Raw genomic sequence first — 22,625 nt, 5'->3', positions numbered from 1 at the left:
TTCATCAATATTAAAATAGAAATCTTTGGTACTGACAGACTACCAAGAGAGAAACCAACAGTTAGTTATCTTATTATATTTACAATGTAAAAACAGAGTTTGCTGTTTGTTTCAACAGCAACAAGCGCCCCAACAAATCAACAAATTTAAAATACTGTTAAAGGTGATGATGAAAATAATGAAAACCAACAGTCAGCACATTAATACTACACCATTAATTATTAATTAACAGTGTGCAAATAAGTTTTATTTTAAAATACACATTTCTCCCATTAAATCCAGCACTGCTTCTGTTCCTCCAGCTGCTCTCACTCAAGCTGTTAGGATCATGAATACAGCGAAAACAAAACAGACAAGGGATTAATGGAATCCAAGGCCAGCTGAGCAAATTTCCTATTAACTCTTCACTACCTTCAGGTTACAGCGACTACAAACACCCACAAGTTTTCAAAGCAGTTCAACTCCTCAGAGTACTCCTATTGTACTCGGAGCGTTTTCTTCAGGCAGCGAGAAAGTTCAGACAATCAGTTTAAAACGTATGGTCTGCTTATGCACTAAGCTTTAAAAGTATATCTTAACATTTTGGGAAATATGCTTATTTGCTTTCTTGCAGAGTTAGACACACTACATATTTATGGTACAGATGTGAGTGGTATCAATTTCACAATAAAGCAAATAAGCGGATTTTTCCCAAAATGTTGAATCATTTCTTTAAGGATTCTAGGACGTAACCTGTCCGGCATCTTTTAGGACTAAACAAAAATAAAAGGTTAACTGGACCCCCAAAAATGACCCCTGACTTTTCTCCCAGTGGCCAGAAATTCCTAAACAAGCACATGGCAGATCTGAGAAATCAGAGCTGGATGAAAAACAGAAAGAAAACTTCTAGTTTATAACTGACCTGAGACAAAAAAAAATGTCTTAGACATTCCTCGTCTTTATTACAGAGTCGGCAATGTGATGCACAAATGTTACTGGCAAATGCAGTTTCTTATTTTGTTTGGAGCTTTTAATAAGTTATTATATGACTCAAAGTTGTTTCTTCCCAGAAAGGAAACAAGATCTGGATAAGATTCTACGGTACTTATAATTGGAGTTCCTGGAAAAAAAATGTGATTACACGCTCTAACCCGTCAGCTTGTCACCGCTGGGGGCAGGTGACTCGGGTGTGTCCTGGTAAGTGGCAGATGCCGCAGGTACGTGGTTTCTTAGCAGCAGGGGGTTTGTTAGCGGCGGCGTCTCCCATTATCTTCCTTCCCCTCTTCCCTCCGTCTCCACCGCCATTAAATGCACCACCAACACCACCTGACACAAGGGAACAGAGGTCAAACCCCACATAAGGTGGTTAGATGCCGCTGAATAAAAAACATAAAGACTTTTCTGTGTGCTGCAGGCACCTTGTCAGTCTGGTAAGTTGAAGCCTCAAGGTCTCAGTGGGAGTGTTTGTGAGTCGTGACAGCTTTTCTTTATCATTAAGTAAGGACGTAGGTGAGAAGAATCGCTCGTGTTTGATCTGAGTGTGCCGTACATCTTTTCTGCTTTGCATGTACGCAATAAACATGTGTTTCACAAAGAATACAAGAAGCCAGATTATGGCAGCCAAACACTGAACAGTGAGAAATAAATGAAATAGACTACAAATGTCTGTCTATAGTGTATGTGTTGTATGTACTGATGAATGTTCTTCCCTTTAACGTGAAACAGAGTATGTTTATAATGCAGAGACAGCAAAGTGTTTTAATTCGTGCCACACAACTCAACCAATGTGCTCTGAAAATGTTAAAGTCTTTTGTGTCGAACTTTTCTGAAACACACTAATTTTGTGATTTGAAAGGTGATTATACTCCTTTATGCAACCAAGGTGTTTCACTGATCTATTTTTAATACAGTCAGAGTAGCCCTTTTTAACTTGAGGCAGCTGGTTCCTGTTTAAAGAGAAATGTTTCACTTAGTAACAAGACTAAGGTCCCAAATATGCTACACACAACCGCACAAATGCACATGCTTCGAGCTACACGAGATTGATGCCACATGTCGCCGTATTCTGGAGTGACACCTAACAATTCGTGAGCTGCAGTTAACAAGAGAAAGCTGCCCCCTTTCATTCGGGCTGACCAGTTAAACAAAGCTCCTGCTGAACTTTGTCACCTCATTCATTCACTCATTCAGACAGGAATTCTCTGTCCTTCCTGCTTGAGCGATTCACAGGTGGCACATTGCATGTTCTGTATTTTCTTTTTTCTGTGTAGTAAGTCCAGCAGTACATGTTTCTCCACACACTCCACGTTTGTTTACTACCCTATTCATGGAAATGCTCTGTTTGGCTCTAACTAGCCTATATTGACTTCTTGAGGACTGAGATTAATCCCCTCCATCCATGTTTACTGGGGTCTACCATTTGTGCCAGCTGGGCAAAGCGTTGCAATTTACATCTGCATATTTGCATGGATCATGTTGTCAACAGCCATGTTAGCAGCTCTGTGAGGGTGTACATTGTGCTTTGAAGTAAATACTAATGAGAGCATGTGAACATGCTGATCTTAAACAGGTTGACCATCTTAGTTGAGCCTCTTTGCATACTAATATTTGCTAATTAGCCCTAAACACAAAGAACAGCTGAGGAGGCTGATGGGAATGTCATTACTTTATGACCAAATATCTGCAAAACTAAAGTATTGGACGAAGTGAAATTTTGTCCTGTTTATGGCGCCAGATGAACATCGAGGGCATCACCAAAGTTATTACAATTCATCCTGAGGGGGACATGAATGTGTGTGTTCAAGCCCTCTAATAGTTGATATACTTCAGTCTGGAGCAGAGTGATGGACTGACTGACACTGACATTCCTGCTACTAGCATAGCTACTCATTCAAAGGATATTCATTTCAGGCCTCAGGGTAAAAACAATTAGCGCATTTAAATAGAAGTGTTTGTGTGTGCATGTGTGAGCCTTACCTGGTGGCGGTACATTCTCGTCAGCCCACTGGAAGAAGCCACACTGCTGATCTCTCGGCTTCCCGCAGGTGTGAAACATTCGGCCCTTGTTTGGACCGTCCTTTTGCACCGTGCGTGTCACTGCTGCCTCATTACAGTTACACATCGTCTGGTCCCCGTGTGCTCCTGCAGGCCCTACCTGCCCCCAGCCTCCTGCGGGGGGGTTCCTGAACCCCAGTGAAGGCCTCGGAGGCTGGGAGGTCCTTGGTGGTGGCAGCGGAGGTCCTCGACTCTGCGGTGGTCCCTGCTGACTTGGCTGATCCGCCCACAGAAAGAAGTTGCAGTTCCCGGCGTTGCACTTGTAGAACTGACGCCCTTGGTTGGGACCATCTTTGCGCACAGTCAGGAGGAGCGCATCCTGACCACAGTTACACACAATGACATCACTGTTGGTGTCTGCACTGATGCCGCCGCCACCACCTGGTGGAGGCCATTGCTGCGGGGCCCAGGAAGGGACAGGAGGTGGAAGGGAAGGTCGAGGATTTGATCTTGGGGCTCTGGGTAGCTCTGGTCTGGGGGGTCTTGGAGCTGGTGGGCGAGGGTCCTCTCCTCCTCCTCCTCCTCCTCCTCCCCCTCCTCCCCCGCCTCCCCTTCCTCCCACTTGTCCACCTCCTCCCCCTCCCCCTGCTCGGAGGTATTTCAGGTCCAGCACCTCTCTGAGTGTCTCGTCGCATCCACCGATGCAGCCAACAAATTCTAAAGGCATCATGGGAGGGAGGCTGCCCCTGCGGAACTTGAACTTTAACCTGAAGTAAGTAGGACACACAGGAGACAAACTTCAGTAAGTCCGCCTCAGGATACACCCCAGATATGCAATGAACTGAGCTGAGAGTTTGACATCAAAGCTACTATAAGTCTTCAAATCTTATTAACAGAGCAATAATTTCCAAAACGACCACCAGCACACTTATTAGAGGACCCCATTCAGCGATTGAGATCATAATTTAAAAATGAGAGTTAGTTGGAAGCAGGGTACTTTGGTGCCAGCATCTAGCAGCCATCGGTGGGACTGCTCTTCAGGGTACGGCTTCAAGCTGTGGTAGTTACCTCCTAGTTTGAAGGCTGTTTTTACATTCATCTGCTGGAGACAGAAAGTTTCTCTGTCGTCACCGAAAATCTGTGTGACCTACAAGACCTACAATCATGATTTGTGACATCACAAATAGTTTGGAGCCAATTGTGGTCCAGTATCCAATTTACAGTTTGATGTAGAAACTTGAAGCCTCCAGTGGACACTGAGAACGGACTTTACAGTGAAGAAGGAGACATCTTGTGTCCAGTAGTTTAACTTTTGAAATGAAACATTTCACACATTTACACATTTGTAAATTCTGAATTTTCGGTGAGCGAGACGGAGATGTCACTTTAAGGATTTTAATGAGGTGAGTATTTTTTATATATCTGAAAACATGTCTAGAGGGGATATTTAAATATCAGTCATGAATTTGTCTGTTGGGAGACAAATGTCAGCAGTAATGATAAACCATTAAAAAGAAAACCAAACTTGGAGAGAGCCATTCAGGGTCTTATTTAAGCTAAAATGATGTAACAAGCTTGGCAGTTACATCATGTCAGTCACTGTTGCACTTGACCACAAACATTTAATTGAAGAGAGGGTTTGAATGTTTTGGTATCAAATAATAAGAACAGAATGTTAAAATAATCAGCTTCACCCTTCCTTAGTTAAAGTAAATTGGTGATCCTTGCACATGCAAAGAGGGAATTTATCTATTTATAGTTACATCTTAAAATAAAATGTAATGACATGCCAAATCCACATAAATAACTAAAATATATCTGAACTGAGGCAGCAGTTGAGATCCTGTGTGGTGCAGCACAAGAGAAAGCTAAGTTAATGATGATGATGGTCAAACAAAAAGACAACGATGAGTTTAGGATATAATGTTTTTACAAGCTTATTTGTCTTGTTCAAATGTTCAATCCTTTTCTAAAATGTCTTTACAAACAAACAAAAAAATCTAAATGACCACAAAAAAAGGGTTTTCAGGAGGCTTTTATGTCAACACATTTATTTGCATATTCTGTCTCTCAGCCTGGTATGTTAAGAATGAATCTATCAAAACAGCAGGAATAGTTGAATATGTGGATTTGCTGAAATGTAAAAATGTGTTGATACTGTGTTTTTGTACTGTAAAAACAGTCCATCAAAAAGTGGTTGAAGGAACCTGCTTTTCAATTTGTGTCTGTAAAACAAAAGTCGGGATGGTACAGCAAGTTGCCGTGGCGACCAGCGAGGCGGCAGCGCTAGGAAACAGGTTATTACTGCACAGATCTGCTGTAAACAGCATCTGAAGTTATCCAACACGCTGAAACTGCTGGATGAAATCTGATTTAAAAAAAAAACACTGATATTGTTTTAGAGTAAGTGCTGTAGTTCAACTTTGAGATTGGTTGCTATGGTAACAGATGCTGTTGTGAAGCACTTTGGCTTGCTGCTTGCAAGCGTGCCCTATATCTGGACTGAGCTGAGGCACGTGCTTAAGGGGTTAACGCCCACTTGTGTAAACAAGAATTTTGACAAGTTTCTCGCACTGGTGAAGCCACTTAGAGCCTCATCTGTGTTTGTTAGAGTGAAGTTCATCTTCCACACCTGAAAGCACCTAGACTCTGAGCTCCCACACACACTTCTAAATAATAAAGAAATGTATGCAGTGTGTTCATGGCAAAATGATGTACTTGGCATTGAAGTGAAAAGAAAAATGTTTTCCAAAGTTTAATATGTGTCGACCTGTAGGTGAGTTGTGCTGAGAGGAAATTATCTGGACTAAAGGATCTCTCACAAAAAGCATTTATAAAATAGATTAAAGAAGTACTTTTTTCACCTTTAGACAGCAGACAGCATAGAGGTAGACGAAAGTACTGACGGTATGACATTGAACAACATTTCTGTTGTGTGGTATGTGCCTAAACCATTCGCTTATCAGGACACGCCATCAATTGTTATCCTAAACTACTAATCTTTTATTTCTCAACCATCTGCCTGGTTGTTTGCTTAAAGGGGTACTCCATCAATTTAGAGACACATTAAAGAAGACTAAGAGTTTACAGTCACGCTAGCAGCTCTGTGATGCTGTATTTAAGGTGTCAGTATGGTTCAAATTAAGTGTTTGTCAGATGGTCAAAAAACGCCCGAAACCCCGCCCACTTAGATGTGTCCAATATGGGACACATCTAATGTGGGCAGATCTGTCTCACAATTTTGGTAGATTTCTGAAAGAGACAAGCACACCCACTGCACTAGATCTTTTTGAGAATACTGACACCTTCGGGCACAGTGGTGCTTTGAGCTAAATGCTAACGTCAGCATGTTCACAATGACAATGTTAATAAAGTACAGCAGAAGCTGATGGGAATGCCATTCATCCCGTGGGGGGCATGACTGACTCCACCAAATCTACTGTCAATCCATCCAAGCCATCATTAGCACCTCATTGATAGCGTGGCTAAAGATTCTAATGCTTAAGCCCAGATAGAAGATAATCATCATTGTTAGAGTCTAAACTAACCTTGATCTGATAAAAGTTTAAAAGGTATACTATGCAGGATCTTCCTAAGACTCATACAAAAGTATGATCGAAATCATCACTTATGACCCACTAGAAGTGAGCGGTGGTGTATTTATCCGCAGAGATCCTGCCCTCTGCCTGTATTTTCTCATTTTGCTATGTTCGGGACGTTTCTGGGCATCAATCTTTGGGCAGTAGGTGTGTAGCTCCCAACCAATAACAGCGTGCAGGGTGTGAGGTTGGGACACGTGGGATAGTGACCAGATTACATCGCTGTCTCCGTCTCTCTCCTCTGCTCTGCTCTGCTCTCTGTCATGGATGTATAAAGAGCTGCAGTTCTGTTGCTTGACCGAGGGTGGGGCTGAGCTACACACACAGAGCAGAGAGGCCACAGCAGACAAGATGAAGTTCTGCATTCACACAAAATCCAGCAATGCGGCACCTTCCTGCAGGGTTGTGTGGAGGTGTGGGTGTGTTTATTTGTGCTTTAGAATGTAACTGCCATGAAACAATCAGAAAATAACATTTTATTTATCTGATTCACAGCTTTGTTCTCACCAGTGCCACTCGCTCTCTTCATTCACTGTCTAGCTCGCTCAACCACTGCTTCTCTCTCTCTCTCTCTCTCTCTCTCTCTCTCTCTCTCTCTCTCTCTCTCTCTCTCTCTCTCTCTCTCTCTCTCTCTCTCTCTCTCTCTCTCTCTCTCTCTCTCTCTCTCTCTCTCTCTCTCTCTCTCTCTCTCTCTCTCTCACTCACTCACTCACTCACTCACTCACTCACTCACTCACTCACTCACTCTGGTGTTGAGGAGGGGAGGAGGGGCCAACTTTGAATGCTGTGTGTTTACAAATACCAACTAACAAATCCTGCATAGGATACCTTTAATTTTAGACAATTTAAATGGTTTCCAGTGTGTATTTACACAGTGTACAGCTTTGTGAATTAACCAATAAAACAGTCCAGTATAAAAAAATTACTCACATGTGAACAGGGCGCGGCTGACAGGTGGGACAAATGCTGTCATCTCTGTTGACCTCCAGCACTGTATCGGGGAACCACACTGCTGTCTTACAGGCTGGGTAGCCCACACAGGACAGGAACTTACTGCAGGGGGACAGAGACACAGACGGGGGAGGACAGGTAGAGGACAGCAAGGAGGAATATGTTGTTAGAAAGTAAAACAAAAGGCAGACAATCAGAAAACATGGGCGAATAAAAAAAGAACACACTTGAACAAGTGCAACTGCATTACTATACAATAATTACTTTGACAATAACAAATAAAGTTTCTAAATGTTCACCTTGATGGATTACCCTTCTAAGGAAATTTCATGACATGCTACCAAAATAGAAAATCAAACAAAAAATTAATGGCCTGCTTTGGAAAATGTGCAGTTGATTCATAGTTAAAACAAATACAGCCTTTGGTCCTTTAAAGTGTGACGAAAGGAAACATCTGTGCTCCTTTGTGGGGGCGGATGAGGAGATAAACATACAAGAAATGCGGAGTAAATTTTAAAGTGCTGGATGGCAGACAACATCTATGCTCAATACGATATCAGAAAGAACACATCATTAGTTTTCTTGTGATGCTATAGTTTTAAGCTCTTTTCCTTTGTCTAGTCTCACCTGTTTCCCTCTCTCTTCTTCTTCAGCACCATGTCCCGCCCGCAGTTCGGGCACTTTCTGACTGGCAGCGGGATCTCCATGTCCTGCTGCTCTGCTTCAGTGATCTCCTGGGCTGCACCCAGATATGGCGACAAGGCTTCATCTAACCTGAGGCAAAAATAGAAAATGACTTCTTACCTAAGTGACAACAACCAGCAGCCTGCAGTGATTACAGGACAGGTGTGACTAATCCATTGACGTAATTCTACTCATTTGGGTACAGATGGTGCGTCAGAAAGACATAAATGTGCTAGAAGGTAAGGAGTGACTAACTTCTTTGCCTTCCTGACAGACTCAATGAAGACAGTTTTGTACTTCTGGATGTGGTGCTGCAGCACGCTCCATTTGTCCTTCCTTCCCTCTGATACCTGCTTGAGGTCCGCCTCCAATTCAGCACGCAGATTTGGTTTAGACATCTCATAGCCCATGGAGTTATAACCTGAACAAACACGACAGAAGGAAGCTTCACCATCAACATCTATTAAAGCCCACTGCATGTTGTGGTATGCAGTGTGTGTCTTTGTGTGCCACAGTGGGCCTATATAGACTATGAAGTCTATTAGGCTATTTCTTAAAGCTGTTACAGTAAGATTTAAATAATTATGACCTTTAATAAAACATTTATGAAACTTGAACTTGTGTAATCCTTTTTAAAACAATTTAATTAATCAAGTAGTGTGATATTTTTACTCTCAGTGATATGATGTCATGTTCATACCTTGTCCTTTCCTCATCTGGACACATAGGTGATGTGACCATATACAACAAAACAAAAGGTTAAATGCTAATTTAACATGCCAGAATTCAACCCCCAACGCTCCTTTCACTACTGTGGATAGCACCTATTAACCAGACATGCTAATACACTTAATGTCATTCTTGCAAATCACTGTTTATTTCAGGTCTATGTGTAGCAAACGACAGAATTGAGACAACATGCAACAGCACAACTTGCTGTCTTTATAAAAAATAATAGGCTACAGTATATGCCTACTTGTCAGACTAAGAAAACAGTCTGCTTTGATGATGGACTTCTGTTTTGTTTTTCCGCTTTCCTGTGGAGGGGTCATCCTCAGCGTGTCGCCCCACTTTACCACACATCTCTATAAATCTCTGAGCAGGGAAGGAGGCGACCCCTGGTCCATTCACTGCGTCATCACGTTGCCTTGACGCAGTGTCATCTCTACTGTCACACGAGCACGGGCGCTGACAGTGAAAGTCCATTTCTGATTTTATTGTTGTTTACACTAACGACTGTTCTCATGCTGCAGTGCTTTACTTAGATTTTTTTTAAACAGCCTATTTTTATTTCAGATATTTATATGGTCTATGGGTGAAGTAGCAAAAATCACTATGAGGGAGATATTTTTATCCCCAGTGGGAACAAAAATAGCTCAGCAGAGGTAGGAATATATAGAACAGAAGGGGGAAATCCCCACCATCCCCCCAGCGAATTGTACCCTGTGTACAGTATGTGTATACATACCCTCCACCAGTCCCATGCCAAGCTCTCCAGGGAGAAACCTCTGGTCAGCTGTCAAGCCCACGTACATGCGACTCTTTATAGTCTCAATGTGATCTGCATGTGTTGCGTCTGTGCCTGTAATGCACACAATTCAAACAGGACAATTTGCATTAGATACAAACACCAGTCCTATGTTTGCTCATTCAGCAAAAAGGTCACTTAGTTATAGTCAACTTTGTTTCAGGTAAAACTTATTGCGTAATTTATTTACTTACTGTTTATCTGAGTTCACCAAAAAAGGTAAAATCACACACACACACACACACACACACAGAAGTCCTTTGGGAATTTTTTTTTTTCAGTGTGTGAAAATGTGACAAAAATCCAGGTGGACATACATAGTCAAACTGGCAATTTGCACAGTCCCATCCACAGAAACTGTGTTCCAGTTGAATAATGGCCATATGTACTGTCATATGACTGAAATGTATGGACCAGTAGAGATTTTTCTACACAGTTTCTACCAAGGCAAGTTTCCTTTAGTGGTTCTGGTTGTATTAGGCAAGTTCAGACAATGTTGCAAATCAATGAGCAGAAGTGCTTTGTGGTAATGTTGGATTTACAGTTTTTTTGCTCAGTATGATGAAATATGTTGATTTATCAGGTATTTAATTCACTAAATGCCCCAAATACAGACAGTTCCATTTTATACATAAATGGTTTCCTCGGTTTAATTGTCCAGAAAAATTTAGTTGAGAAGTTTTAGTAAGATTTACTAAATCACAATATATAGATATTGTAAAACTATATCTATACTATGATAGAACACACGGACAAATTAAGAACTTTTGTGAAATTCAGCAATATTTCCTCATAAAACGTTCATAGATAAGTATTTGTGAGTGGTTGGGACCTCACACACATTAAGAACACAGTCTCCTGTGTGTGTTTTAAGTTTACCGATGCCGTGCTTCTCCATCAGCGATATGAGGTCGGCTTCAGTGAGCAGCTGCGGAGGACTTGTCTGTCCGTCCACCATCTCAATAGCAGAGGGCTGGAACTGGGTGCCTTGTTCATACACTGGAATCACCTGGCATACACAAAGCAGGTTTACTAGGTTACTGTATATATCCTGCACATTTCTCTGTCTTCATTTAGTTTCCCCCCCTTTTTTGCAAAGCCTTTAGATGAGCACCAACAAACAAACACACGCACCTTGGTGCTCCACCTGTCATACGGGTAAACGTCCAGGTAGTTCCTCGCAATGATCATGAGTCCCGAGGCAGAGAACTTCTCCTTAGCGATGTCTATGTTCACCACAGTCTCCTGCCCCACAGCATCCTGGGATACACAAGCCAGGAAGTGCCGGACGATGAACTCATACAGACGACCTTCATTGCCCTGGACACAGAAGAAACAGAAAATCATTACTTAAAACAGTCAGCGTTTGTGTCCGTGAGACACTGAATGTTGACTGAAGTTCACAAACTGCCCAATAATTAAAAAACAAAAACAAGGGGGTAAAAAAGATAAATGCTGCTAATTATCAGAATGCTACCAGTTTCATGAATGTTTATTATGATTCAAAATAAAAAAATGAGAACATTTTAGTGGCAAAAACTCACGTTAACATGCATTACAAATATATTATTGTTTAGACATGTCCCCAAAGGCTGAAAATTACCTTTAAACATAAGATTAAGATTAATTATGAGCAAAATGTTATAAACAAATGAATGAATTATGCAGCGTTTTTGTGGACCCACCTGTAGTGTGTTGGTGAACTTGGTGGGGTGTATGGGGGGGTGGGCTTCGTCAGAGTGCTTGCCCTGTCGCGGATTGGGACCCCCAGGCTGGTCGAGCACCCGCTGGGCGAACGTCCCCCAGTCCTGACTCTGTGTCTGCTGCTCCACCAGGGGACCAAGAGCCAGGGTTGCAGGGAAAATGTTTGTCTCTGTACGGGGGTAGCTGATAAACCTGAGAAGAAACAAGCACACAACATGTCATCTTGGCACCGCACAAACCAAGACTTTGCAAATGTGACATTGCTGATAAACTCGTCCTGAAAAACGCCACACTGCCAGATGGTGCCTTTTCGTGTACAAAAATAAGCACGGCTTTGAGGTGACTCCAAAGTTCAGATGAAAGATTAAAAATATTGCAGGTTGATAAACTGATAAAGGTGATGAAGGATATTTAGCATATTGTTGGACCAAGACAATACTTTTCTGTGTGTCCTCCCCACATCGTAGGCAAACAAAAACCAGACAGCGGTGTGTACATAAATGACCTGAACTGCTGCCTGTTCAGAACTCACACACTCACCCTTGGGTGTAGAGTTTTTCTGCAATTTTCATGGTCTCTTTGGCACTTATTCTCAGCTTCCGAGATACCAGTTTCTCCATCTCCTGTTGGTCACAACAGAAAAGATAAAGATAGCAGACTGTTCAGAGTGGGACAAAGCAGTGAGGAGGTTTAGTGACAATGACCCAGGAGACTGAAGCTGACAAAATAAAACTCCTCCTACTGTACTGAGAAAGAAACTACATACATTTAGTACCATAAACATCTGCAGCCTGCGTATGTGTGTATTTGTGTGTGTGTGGCTGTTTGACTTTATATTCTTACCACTGTGTCCAAAGGCAGCGGCCTCCACTTGCTCTTGGGCTTGCTGGTTACTGAGGTGACTGTTGCTATGGGATCCTAGAAATGAATAAAATGATATTCTCATGTGTACCTTTTTACATGTGGCTTTTAGCCCATTTTATTAAGGCAGGTTGACAACACATTCAAATATACTGTTGTGTCCTCCTAAGGTAACAGCTGCAGGAGGAGAAGAGCACACACACGTGTATGTGCACTTACACTAAATTGACACACACACACCTGGTACAAGTCCACAGTGCCAACTATGGGTGTGACTGAAGTTAATACAGTTCTGAAGTAATCAGTATCACAGATATAAAACTGCATTTGTATTAAACGAATACATTAATTCTTAAATCTGGATAATCACATCGATATGTTCTCAATACGAATCCACTCTCCTGTGCTACTTTGCTCGTGCTGTGTTTCAGTACTAATACATTTTGCACCTGTTATAAAGGAACAAAATTAGGGCTTTCCTTTTTTTTCTTAGCCCTGCCTGAAAAAATACAGCCACCTCATTCATTTGAATGAGCTGTATTAACTATTATTAACTGCTGTGCAGTGTTGTGTGGTCTCATGAGCCTTCAGACTCATTGATCTGTTAATCAAACTGGACTTCATGGATCCCATTAATGCAGCCCCTTGCCCCTTGTTTTAATTAGGGCTGCAACTAACGATTATTTTCATTATCGATTTATCTGATTATTTTCTAATGTAATCATTTTGTCTACAAAATGTCAGAAAAGAGTGAAAATGCCTGTTCTAATTTCCCACTTTGTCGAACTGTCCAAAACCTAAAGATATTCAGTTTACCACCATGTATGACAAAGACAAGCATTAAATCATCACATTTGAGAGGCTAAATCCAGCAAAGTTTTAGCATTTTTGGTTAAAAACTGACTAAAATGATTATTTGACTATAAAATAGTTGCCGATTAATTTTCTGTCGATCGACTAATCAACTCGATTAATTGACTAATCGTTCCAGCTCTAGTTTTAATGCAGGGCTGTTTTCATTCTGAATGTCGCTTAATAAGAGCTAAATCAAATCAATGAGTAGAAGAAGATAAAAACAAAACGCTCCATAGAGGTGGATAATGATTCTCTGACCCCTTCGCATCATAGCATTATAGTATACAAAGTCAACTATATTCATTTATCTGTTGATATAAAAACATTGATTACTGAAGCTTAACGTATAATTTGACTTCTTTGCTGGCTTTGAGGAAATGTCCGTGAAGATTTAATTATGTAGAATTCATGTGATACAATTTTATTAATTTGTCTTTATTTATATATGTTACAAATTTTCATAATAACTCAACTGTGAATTTTTCTCTAGATTACAAATTACTCAAGAATGGAGGGCAACAACTGCATCCAGATCTTTGACAAACACTGGCGTACAGTGACGTACAGTAGTTGTGTTTGTCTTACCTGAGTTTGGCTCCTGATAGTCACATCTTGCACCGTGGCAAACAGTGAAAACCAGCTTAGTGATAATTACATGCTTGTCAGCTTTGCACATCTTGGCAAACAACAAGTGTTAGTGTTTTTCTATGACAGTCATTGATTCAGTCGACACCTCTGTTGCATTAGCAACACCAGCTAAAACAACATAGTACATATTGACACTATCACGCAAATTAAAATTACCATTGTGAATACACAAAGTGTGAGTGGGTGATAATAATTGATGATACTGTCATACTTTATTATACAGTATCATAATAAGTGCTTGTGCATATATAAGGTAAGACGATTTGATCTTGAGATATTGCAGCAGGTGTGCTGCACATCATAGTGGAGTTAAGTTAGCAGTAAACATGACAGTGAATGTTTGACGGGGTTAATCCAGAAGTTAACTGCAATTTAGCACTGAATCTGTAAAGTAGTCTCTACTGTGCTTCCTGCTCAAAGTCAGAAGGATGGGGCAAGTTGTTTCAGACACAGCAGTCTGTCACACAAGCTTTTCTTAAAATAATGTCACTCAAAAAGATCTGGCTGATTTCCTCTTATTTTTGTTATGGTCTGATGCCTTTTATAACATAACATTTACTAAAACCACTGAAACTAATGGTAATGAAAGAGTGGGTCGCCAGGGAGGGACTCTTGGGGGGAAACTAACACAAGGAACTTTTTAACAACTTAGAAAACCTGTGTTACTGTATTAACATCAGATGATTTTAGGCCCAGACATCTAGATGTTCTGGACACTCCTTTTTTACTCTTTCACTGCCCTTGGTATCAGTACTTATGACTGTAGACACACACAGTAACATTGGGTGGCTGGCAGTAAAGGCTCATTGGTACATGGGTCATTAAGTTGGAAGTTGCTGTATTTTTCCCCCCATTTCTGTATATAGTTGTGTTTTTTTCCCTTTTACTATTGTTATATGTTCTATACACATGAAATGTTTAGGAATAATAGCTGCAATGCTCCCAGTCACTATATTTAACCTGAAATGCAACAAAAGAGCTATGACAAAGTCTGGCCTATAGATGCCAGTACAGCATTTTCATTGGGCATTAACACCTACCTACAGTCCACTATATCAGGTTGTAAAGTAGTTACATAATGTAAAGGGTTTGCACAGCCCCCCCAAAAAGAAGGAAAATATTGGACCAGCTCAAACAGATGAATTGTAATATTGCTTCCCTCCAAGAAAAGCATTTATCTGATGCTGAACATAAGAAACTGACTAAATCATGGCCTTATTCCTCTCATGTGTCTGATCACAGGAGAGGTGTAGCAATTTTGATACATAGATCATTTCAGTTCTGTATTGACTCTTCATTTAAGGACAAAGAGAGAAGATATGTGTTGATTAATAGCACAATAAAGAGCTTGGGTGTCAATGTTAAACATGTATGCCCCAAACGACAATAGCCCACAATTTATGAAAACTATATTTGACTTAGTATTAGAGAAGGCACAAGGCATATTACTGAATGGAGGAGATTTGAACTGCTTGCTGAACCCATTTTTAGATAAAAGCCCTATTTCAAGCGTCCATCCAACAACAAGTAGGGCTCTTAAAAATAGTTGACAAGGGTTTTGTTTCATCAATGTCTGGAGATATTTACACCCAAGGGACTGAGATAGTACATTTTACCCCCTCCCTCACTCCATATACTCTGGGATTGATTATGTTTTTATGCCTAACAATGAATCATACAGAGCATTACAATGCCAAATCCATGACGTAACTCTGTCTGATTACGTGCCAGTGTCAATGGCTTGTGATGTGGGATGGGCGGTTACCTCTTGTAGATGGAAGCTAAATATCTCCCTGTTAGAGATACGGGCATTCCAGGCCACTCAAAGAGACGAGTTTGCCCTTTATTTGGAATTTAATGATAAAGAGGACGTACTCCCAATCATACTCTGGGAAGGCGCAAAGGCTGTGTTAAGGGGAAAAAGAATCCAATTGACTTCAATTTCAAAAGAAGTAAAGACAGATAAACGTATAGAACTCGGGGAAAAAAAGCAGATAACCTTGATAAACAATATAAAGAAAATAAATCCACTGAAAATCTCCACAAACTTAAAGAGGCTAAGCAGAAACTTGCCAATCTTCTGACAGAAAAAATCAAAATAAATTTAAGATTCATGAAACAAAATAATATGAGCATGGGACTAGAGCTAGCTGCCTCTTGGTATCTTAGTTGAGAAGACAATACAGTCTCAAACAGTCAAAAAAATCAAAAGTAACAAATCAGACAAACCATTCCTGTATAAACCAAATTAAAATTCAGAAGCTTTTAATAATTTTTTTTAAGATTTATACTCAGACAAAAACACTGAAAGCTCCCCAGAAATAACTGATTTCTACCTACAATCCATCAAACTACCTAAAATATCATCTGAGTTCATAGACAGACTGATAATTAAAGAGGAAATGTAAGATGCAATTAGAAGCCAAAAGATTAAAAAAGTCCAGGTACAGATGGATACACTTATGAATTTAATAAAATCTTTATTGATCTCATCAGCCCAATCTTGGAGAGAGCATACTCTCATGCTCTTGAGAAAGGAGAGCAGCTGTTGGCCTGAAAGGAGGCAATAATCTTGGTGGTACCTTAAGAACATAAAGATCCCACAGACTGCGCCTCCTACAGGACAACTGCACTCTTAAATACAGACTGTAAATTGCTAACTTCTATACTAGCTAACCGAGTGAAATCGGTTATTACTACTTTAATACATTCACACCAGACAGGCTTTATAGACGGTTGCCATCTGCAAGATAACATCTGCAGACCGCTTAATGTTATGGAGCATATTAGCAATTACCCAAATCCTTGCATGGCATTAGCGGCTGACACCGAAAAGCAGTGGAAAATAGTTAACAGTTTCCTCAGAACCCCTCACATCCTTTCCAAAATAGACCCCATTCAAACAAGGGCATGTTGGAGGAAATGTGGAGAGGAGTCTACAAACCATACACTTATACTTTGGAAGTGCCATCTCTTGGATAACCTTTGGCGAGAGATATCTGATTTACTTGATAAATATTTACTTTTCAACTACCCATGGACTAATTGCAGGCCTTCCTTGGGGCCATACCAGAGACTGTGATGAGCAGGAAAAAGACACATTTACTGCATATACTTCTTACAGCAGCCGAGAAAGCAATAACGTTGATCTGGCATAAAAAAGACCCTCCAACCTATGATAAACAGCAGTCAGTAGTTAAAGGAGTTTACACAATGGAAAAAATAACCTTCATGCTGAGACTACAAAATGCAGAATTCACAGACTGATGGTCACCTTGGCTAGAAGTGATGGAGATAGATGGAAATAGACATGCTTGGGAAACTTTTCCATTTCATCAATTTATATTCTAAGTAGCTTTCTGGTGATGTGTTGGGTAATTGCAGCTGCTAATGTCAGTGTTATGGTTTTTATATTACTTTTGGTGTGCATGTTACTTATTTTTTATTTGTTGCGCCTGTTTTATTTATTTATTATTGTGTAACTAATGGTTTATAAACACACTGTTTCTGGATGGTACTGTCCCATAGATAGAAGTGGTGAGTTGATGAGGGAGCGGAGGGCAGTGGATGAAGGTAGAGATGAAGATGTGCATGTGTAGGGGTGTATGTTTGAATATGTGTGTTGATGAAAGTAGAGGTGAAGGTGGCATGCAAACCGGTTGGTTGAGAGAATGAATGACAAAAGATTTGAGTATAAATAGATGATTGGGTTGGGAAATGGCATAAAATTGGGAGGAGAGGGACATGCAAGTAAAGGAAATCTATACAGATTACAAGTTTTGGATTTCTGTTTAGTAGAATTTAACAGAAAAATGTTGTAATCGCTGAATTGTGTGTTTGTTTAACTCTGCCCAATAAACATAAAGTTTAAAAAAAAAGATCTGGCTGATGTGATAATGAGATAACAGAAGTCATTACTTTTTTAAAGTCAGAAGATATATGAAGCAACAGACCCATGGTTTACTTTGAATTTCCTGTTTTAGCAAACAAATACGTAAAATACTGAATTTGGTAAATAAATGTTGGAGTCATAATCCATGATGTTCTGTTTATTTTTCAGTACTAATAACTGATAATAGCTCCACTGTGACGACGGAGAATCTAGTGCACAGGTGTATATAATACGATGTGGTTTCATTGATCGTTACCAAGGTTAATGTGACAATTACCTGTGATATTGTATATTGCGACTCTAGACTCGTGATAGCCAGGTCCCTTTCTCACATGTGTAAGACTGGTGAGAGCTCAGTCAGCAATGTTTAAAAACTCCCTACTGAAGTGTTATCTAGACAGCACACATGAAATCACTGACAGAACCTCAGATTTGATTCAATAGGAACAGCAGCAAGCTCACTAGATAAAATTGTGGTAGATGATCTCGAGAGATTTACATGCTGTGTGGACTGCTTTAATTCATTAAAACATTCCAAGAGAGCACGTAACAAATCATAGATTCATATTTACACAAGTTAACATATTCAGCATAAAACACACAGGCACATACCTCCATGCAGATCTGGTAGAGCACCAGGCAAGCTGTGTGGTGGAAGAGACGGTTTCTCGTCCAACTGAACTCTACATTGTCCTCCTCCACCTCATGCAGCACTGAGACAAAGAAAAACCCAGAAAATAGAAGGGGAGCAGACGAGTGAGAGTCAGATTAAAATTGGATCTGTGTGTCTGTGCACGGTTGAGTTTGTACCTTTGATCTTGTAGAAAGTCTCAGGTATGAAAGCCTGGATGGCTTTGAAACGCTCTACCACAAAGCCCAAGGTGGGAAACTGACAGCTGCCGTATGAGATCAGCTGATTGGCCAGAGACTGTGGAAAGATCCTCTGCAGGCGAAGCGTCTGGAAGCGAGTGAAGGATGCACCTGCAGATAGCGAGCACAGGAGAGAAAATTAGTCTATTAGTTTCTCTCTTTGCACGGTGCACTACAGTGTGAGAGCACTACCTCACCTATCCGCAGGTCCAGCTCCTGGCGGACATCAACAGCATCGCTGATGTTAGAGTCTGGCTCAGTTAGGGTCTCACAGGCTCTCCGTATGGAGTTAGGCGTGATCTCAGAAAACTTTGCCCGGAAGACTTGTAAATTTGGCTTCACTAAAAAAAACATATGCACACACACACACACACACACACACACACACACATATACACACACACACACACACACACACACACACACACATAATGACACACATCATTATCAGGAGCTTTATGCAGACAAACTTACACAAAACCTGCTAGTCTCCGGCCTTTACACCATCACAGAAACATGGGTCATTCCTGCTCACACACAAACAAGAGATACTACGATGTGCTTTACATTACTGAAAAAGAATTTAGATGCGCATCCACACAACAACAACAAAAACAACATACACATATTACAATCGTACCTGCTTTGCAGACATCTATGACTTCAAAGCCAATGTTTTCTCCCTCTCGGTCACAATCAGTCCAGATGACTAAGGCCTGGCACTGCCTCACCTCTTTCTCCAGTGTCCGCTACAGGGGAAGAGAGGGACGGAGGAAAGGAAGAAGGTTAGATGGAGAGTTACAGTTTTATAAAAATCTTTCAAGTCCATGTCTATTATCTATATTCATCATTATTTAATCTGAAAATTGTGGCTTCCTACTGCTGAGAGATGAAAAGGAAATAAGAGTTCATCATCTAGGCTGACCTTGAAATAAACAGACAGTTTAGTTTATCCAGTTTTTATGAATATACAGTGATTCTGCAACAGCAAAACTTATTGGAGCAAAAGCAAAACTGAAATAGGGCTGAGTAAATCCTGGTCAAAGGACTAAAACAATGACAGTTACAAGAATCAAGTACACTTATATGAATCACAACATCACACACAGGAAGAGTGACAGATCCCATAAGTTCATTAAAATACAAAGTCAAGATCTGTTTTTGTTGTACATTTTTTGTGATTCCTGGGAGGACAGTAAATAAGCATACCTTGATTTGTACCATGTTATCTGGACAGTACTTCTCTACCTCAGCATCAAATAACAGCACGGGATTACAACTGTGCCTTTGGAAAGAAAAGATACAAATACAGTCCGTTGTTGATATAGTGTGTGTGGCTGAATATACCAAGAAAGAATCAAAGCATGAGCTACTTTAATTTAATGAACAAGAGAACACTATCATCTGAACCAAACACAGCACTTAGTATATAAAAGGTAAGTGTGTGTATTATATACGGTTATGTACACAGGCTTTTTTTTAAACTTACCATTTCTGGAATGGCGCTTTAAACTCTAAACCCAGTAAATGACCTGATACTGACGTCATTGATACCGTCACATTCTGGAGCGAGATGGGGGCATAATGAAACCAACAAAATCAGTGACAATATAAATCACTTAAGAACATATCAGACAGGTGCATGTGTGCATAATATTCCGTTTCTTCACTCTATTCACTTACTTGACCGAAGAGATGATATTCATATTCATAGATTTTATTAAACTTTGACAGTCCTTCCCTCTAAAATGGAAAAGAAGGCAATTAGTATTGCGGTAAAGGAAGAGAAATAGACAAATCTGGGATCAAAGAATCCCATTTGTATTCATCATTCATATAAATATGCCTTGATTTCAGGATATATGGGAGAGTCTTTTACAGCTTGACAGCATTATAATGTCTTTTTATTCAGACTGTGTCAGAGAGGTATTGAGTCAACTCTATGGCCTTTTTTAGGCTGTAGTTTTGGGAAAAGGTGTATTGGATTATTTTGTCCAGTGTTCCTATTATTTTGTTTACCACCCAAAGTTTGGGTTATCTATTTCTGTCATCAAATATCTATCTATCTATCAGGTGGGCAATATGACAACATATGTATACTGTAACACTTATGTATCTACTCTCAGAGAACTTGCCTTGTTACCTGCCATTTTAAAAGGATAAGTTCACAATTTTTCAAGTCTGTCTTAAAACAATGGCTAGATGCCCAAATGAACATTGAAATGAGTTTTTTCTTGCTGTAATCATTCCTCCTGTTCATACCGGCCATTAGAAGATCCCTCATAATGCACTTACAATATAAGTGATGGGGGACAAACTCCACAGTCCTCCTTTCTTTGCAAAAATGTATTTAAAAGTTTATCTGAAGCTAATATGAAGCTTCAGTCATCCAAATGAGTCAAATCAAGTAGATATCTTTCAACGTAACAGTCTTTTTAGTGCCAAAGTCCCTATTTTTGTTACTATACTTCCACCACAACTCAACAGGGAAACACTGTCCGAGGAAACACAAAAAGGGAATTTGATGCTAAAAAGACTGTAAAAGTGGTAGATATCCACTTTATATGACTAACTCACACTGCTAAAGCCTCATATAAGCTTCAGATAAACTTTTAAAAGCATTTTTACTCAAAATGACTATGTGGACACACTGTGGATTTTGGCCTCCATCACTTACATTGAAAGCACATTTGAAGGGGATCTTTTAATAGTCAATATGAACAAGAGGAATGATTACAGCGAGGAAAACCTCTTTTAGTGTTCATATATAGTGTTTTAAGACAGTCTTGGAAAACTGTGAACCTATCCTTTAATGAGATATTACTGTTTATGCACCGGGAAGCAGCAAATGCTCAAATTTGAGAGACTTGACACATGTTGTCATTTTTGCTGCACTAATCGACTAACTTATGGTGAGTTGGAGGTGTTTGTACTAACCCTCCTGGACCTGCCGCTGGACATGATCTCTGAAATGCCTTTAGCTGCATCGTTCTTCTCGGCGACGCAGAGGACCCGTGTGATGTGACCCCGGCCCCGTAGCATGTCTGCCTGCTGCGGTGTGTCCGGACACCGGCCAATCTGCGCCGCAAAGATACACCTCCACTGGACGCCTGGCTGCTGTAGTCCCGAGCGAAGCAAATATCTACCGAGGAGGTTCACTGCCAGCATGCCGGGCGGCTCTCACATGAGGCAGCCTGTCCTCCAGACAACCCCGCTGCTGTCTGACAACTGTGTGTTAGCATGTTAGCTCGGGCAGCTAGATAAAGCTACTACCCGCTCCCAAAAAACGTTTACAATGAGCTTAAAAGTCCTCACCTTTTTACTGACCTCACTACCGATTAACCAAAAAGAGAGAGAATGACGCTAATCCATTAAAACATGCCAATTAAAACCTTAATAACGGGACAGTTCACTTTGTTTACAAATTCCGCGCCAGCCTGTCAAATACTGCCGTATTTACGGTCGTAATACTGTCGTAAAAACACTGCTACTACCAAAAGTCTAAATAAAATCTAAATCTAATATTAGAAAAATGTTATTAAAGGTTTATTCAGATTTACTATTATCTACAGGCGCAGCACGTGTGGTATTATTAATTATACGTTGTATTAATAAAATATATTCAATTAATAGTACTGTTAAATTATAGAAGGAAAATCCACCCTAAATCAGAATTTACATTTTTCCATTTCAACATCTACAAACCTTCACTATCACTGAGGACAGTGAGGTTATGTCTCCAGTACTTTCTCTGGAAATTTGGGGGGAGAGGGGGGTTACATTCTAAAGTTAAACATGTTTAACATTTGGTCACTAATTTTAGAATAAGTATATTCAAATTGCATCATTTTTAAGACATAAAAAAGGGATTCAGTATTACGCCATAAAACATGTATTCATGGCAGCGTAGAGACACTGAAAAGGACCTTCTTATTGGGAAATAAAACTGTCACGCTTTATTTGATGCTTTACAGGTCTGTATTTAATTTGGTATTAAATAAAGGTAAAAGACAGACAATGTTGAGAGTCAGGTATTTTAGCTAGAGACTGTTATAAAATG

General features: G+C 40.2%; 1 protein-coding gene across 1 annotated transcript; it reads right to left on the bottom strand.

The window, feature by feature from the left end:
* Positions 1-200: 200 nt before the first annotated feature.
* On the bottom strand, positions 201-22,033 carry top3a (DNA topoisomerase III alpha). Its single transcript, XM_067571421.1, has 19 exons — positions 21,503-22,033; positions 20,249-20,308; positions 20,055-20,128; positions 19,775-19,850; positions 19,206-19,314; positions 18,763-18,906; positions 18,506-18,676; positions 18,308-18,408; positions 12,283-12,357; positions 11,980-12,062; positions 11,421-11,631; positions 10,870-11,055; positions 10,615-10,744; positions 9,676-9,789; positions 8,463-8,628; positions 8,151-8,297; positions 7,503-7,625; positions 2,956-3,740; positions 201-1,305 (listed from the first exon to the last, which is right to left on the bottom strand). The coding sequence occupies exons 1-19, from the start codon at positions 21,731-21,733 to the stop codon at positions 1,142-1,144; spliced, it is 3,150 nt and encodes a 1,049-aa protein (XP_067427522.1). The 5' UTR covers positions 21,734-22,033; the 3' UTR covers positions 201-1,141.
* Positions 22,034-22,625: the final 592 nt, after the last annotated feature.

The sequence above is a fragment of the Thunnus thynnus genome, chromosome 17 (genome assembly GCF_963924715.1).
Source record: "Thunnus thynnus chromosome 17, fThuThy2.1, whole genome shotgun sequence".
NCBI classification, from domain to species: domain Eukaryota; kingdom Metazoa; phylum Chordata; class Actinopteri; order Scombriformes; family Scombridae; genus Thunnus; species Thunnus thynnus.
The sequence above is the reverse complement of the archived record's forward strand: the minus strand, read 5'-3'. Positions and strand labels throughout refer to the sequence as shown.

Excerpts from the sequence above, each read along its gene's own strand:
- top3a (XM_067571421.1), bottom strand. The coding sequence starts at position 21,733 with ATGCTGGCAGTGAACCTCCTCGGTAGATATTTGCTTCGCTCGGGACTA. Across the intron at positions 18,907-19,205 it reads CATAGATGTCTGCAAAGCAG|TGAAGCCAAATTTACAAGTC; the intron begins GTACGATTGTAA and ends TGTTTTTTTTAG. Across the intron at positions 8,629-9,675 it reads TGGCATGGGACTGGTGGAGG|GTTATAACTCCATGGGCTAT; the intron begins GTATGTATACAC and ends GTGTTTGTTCAG.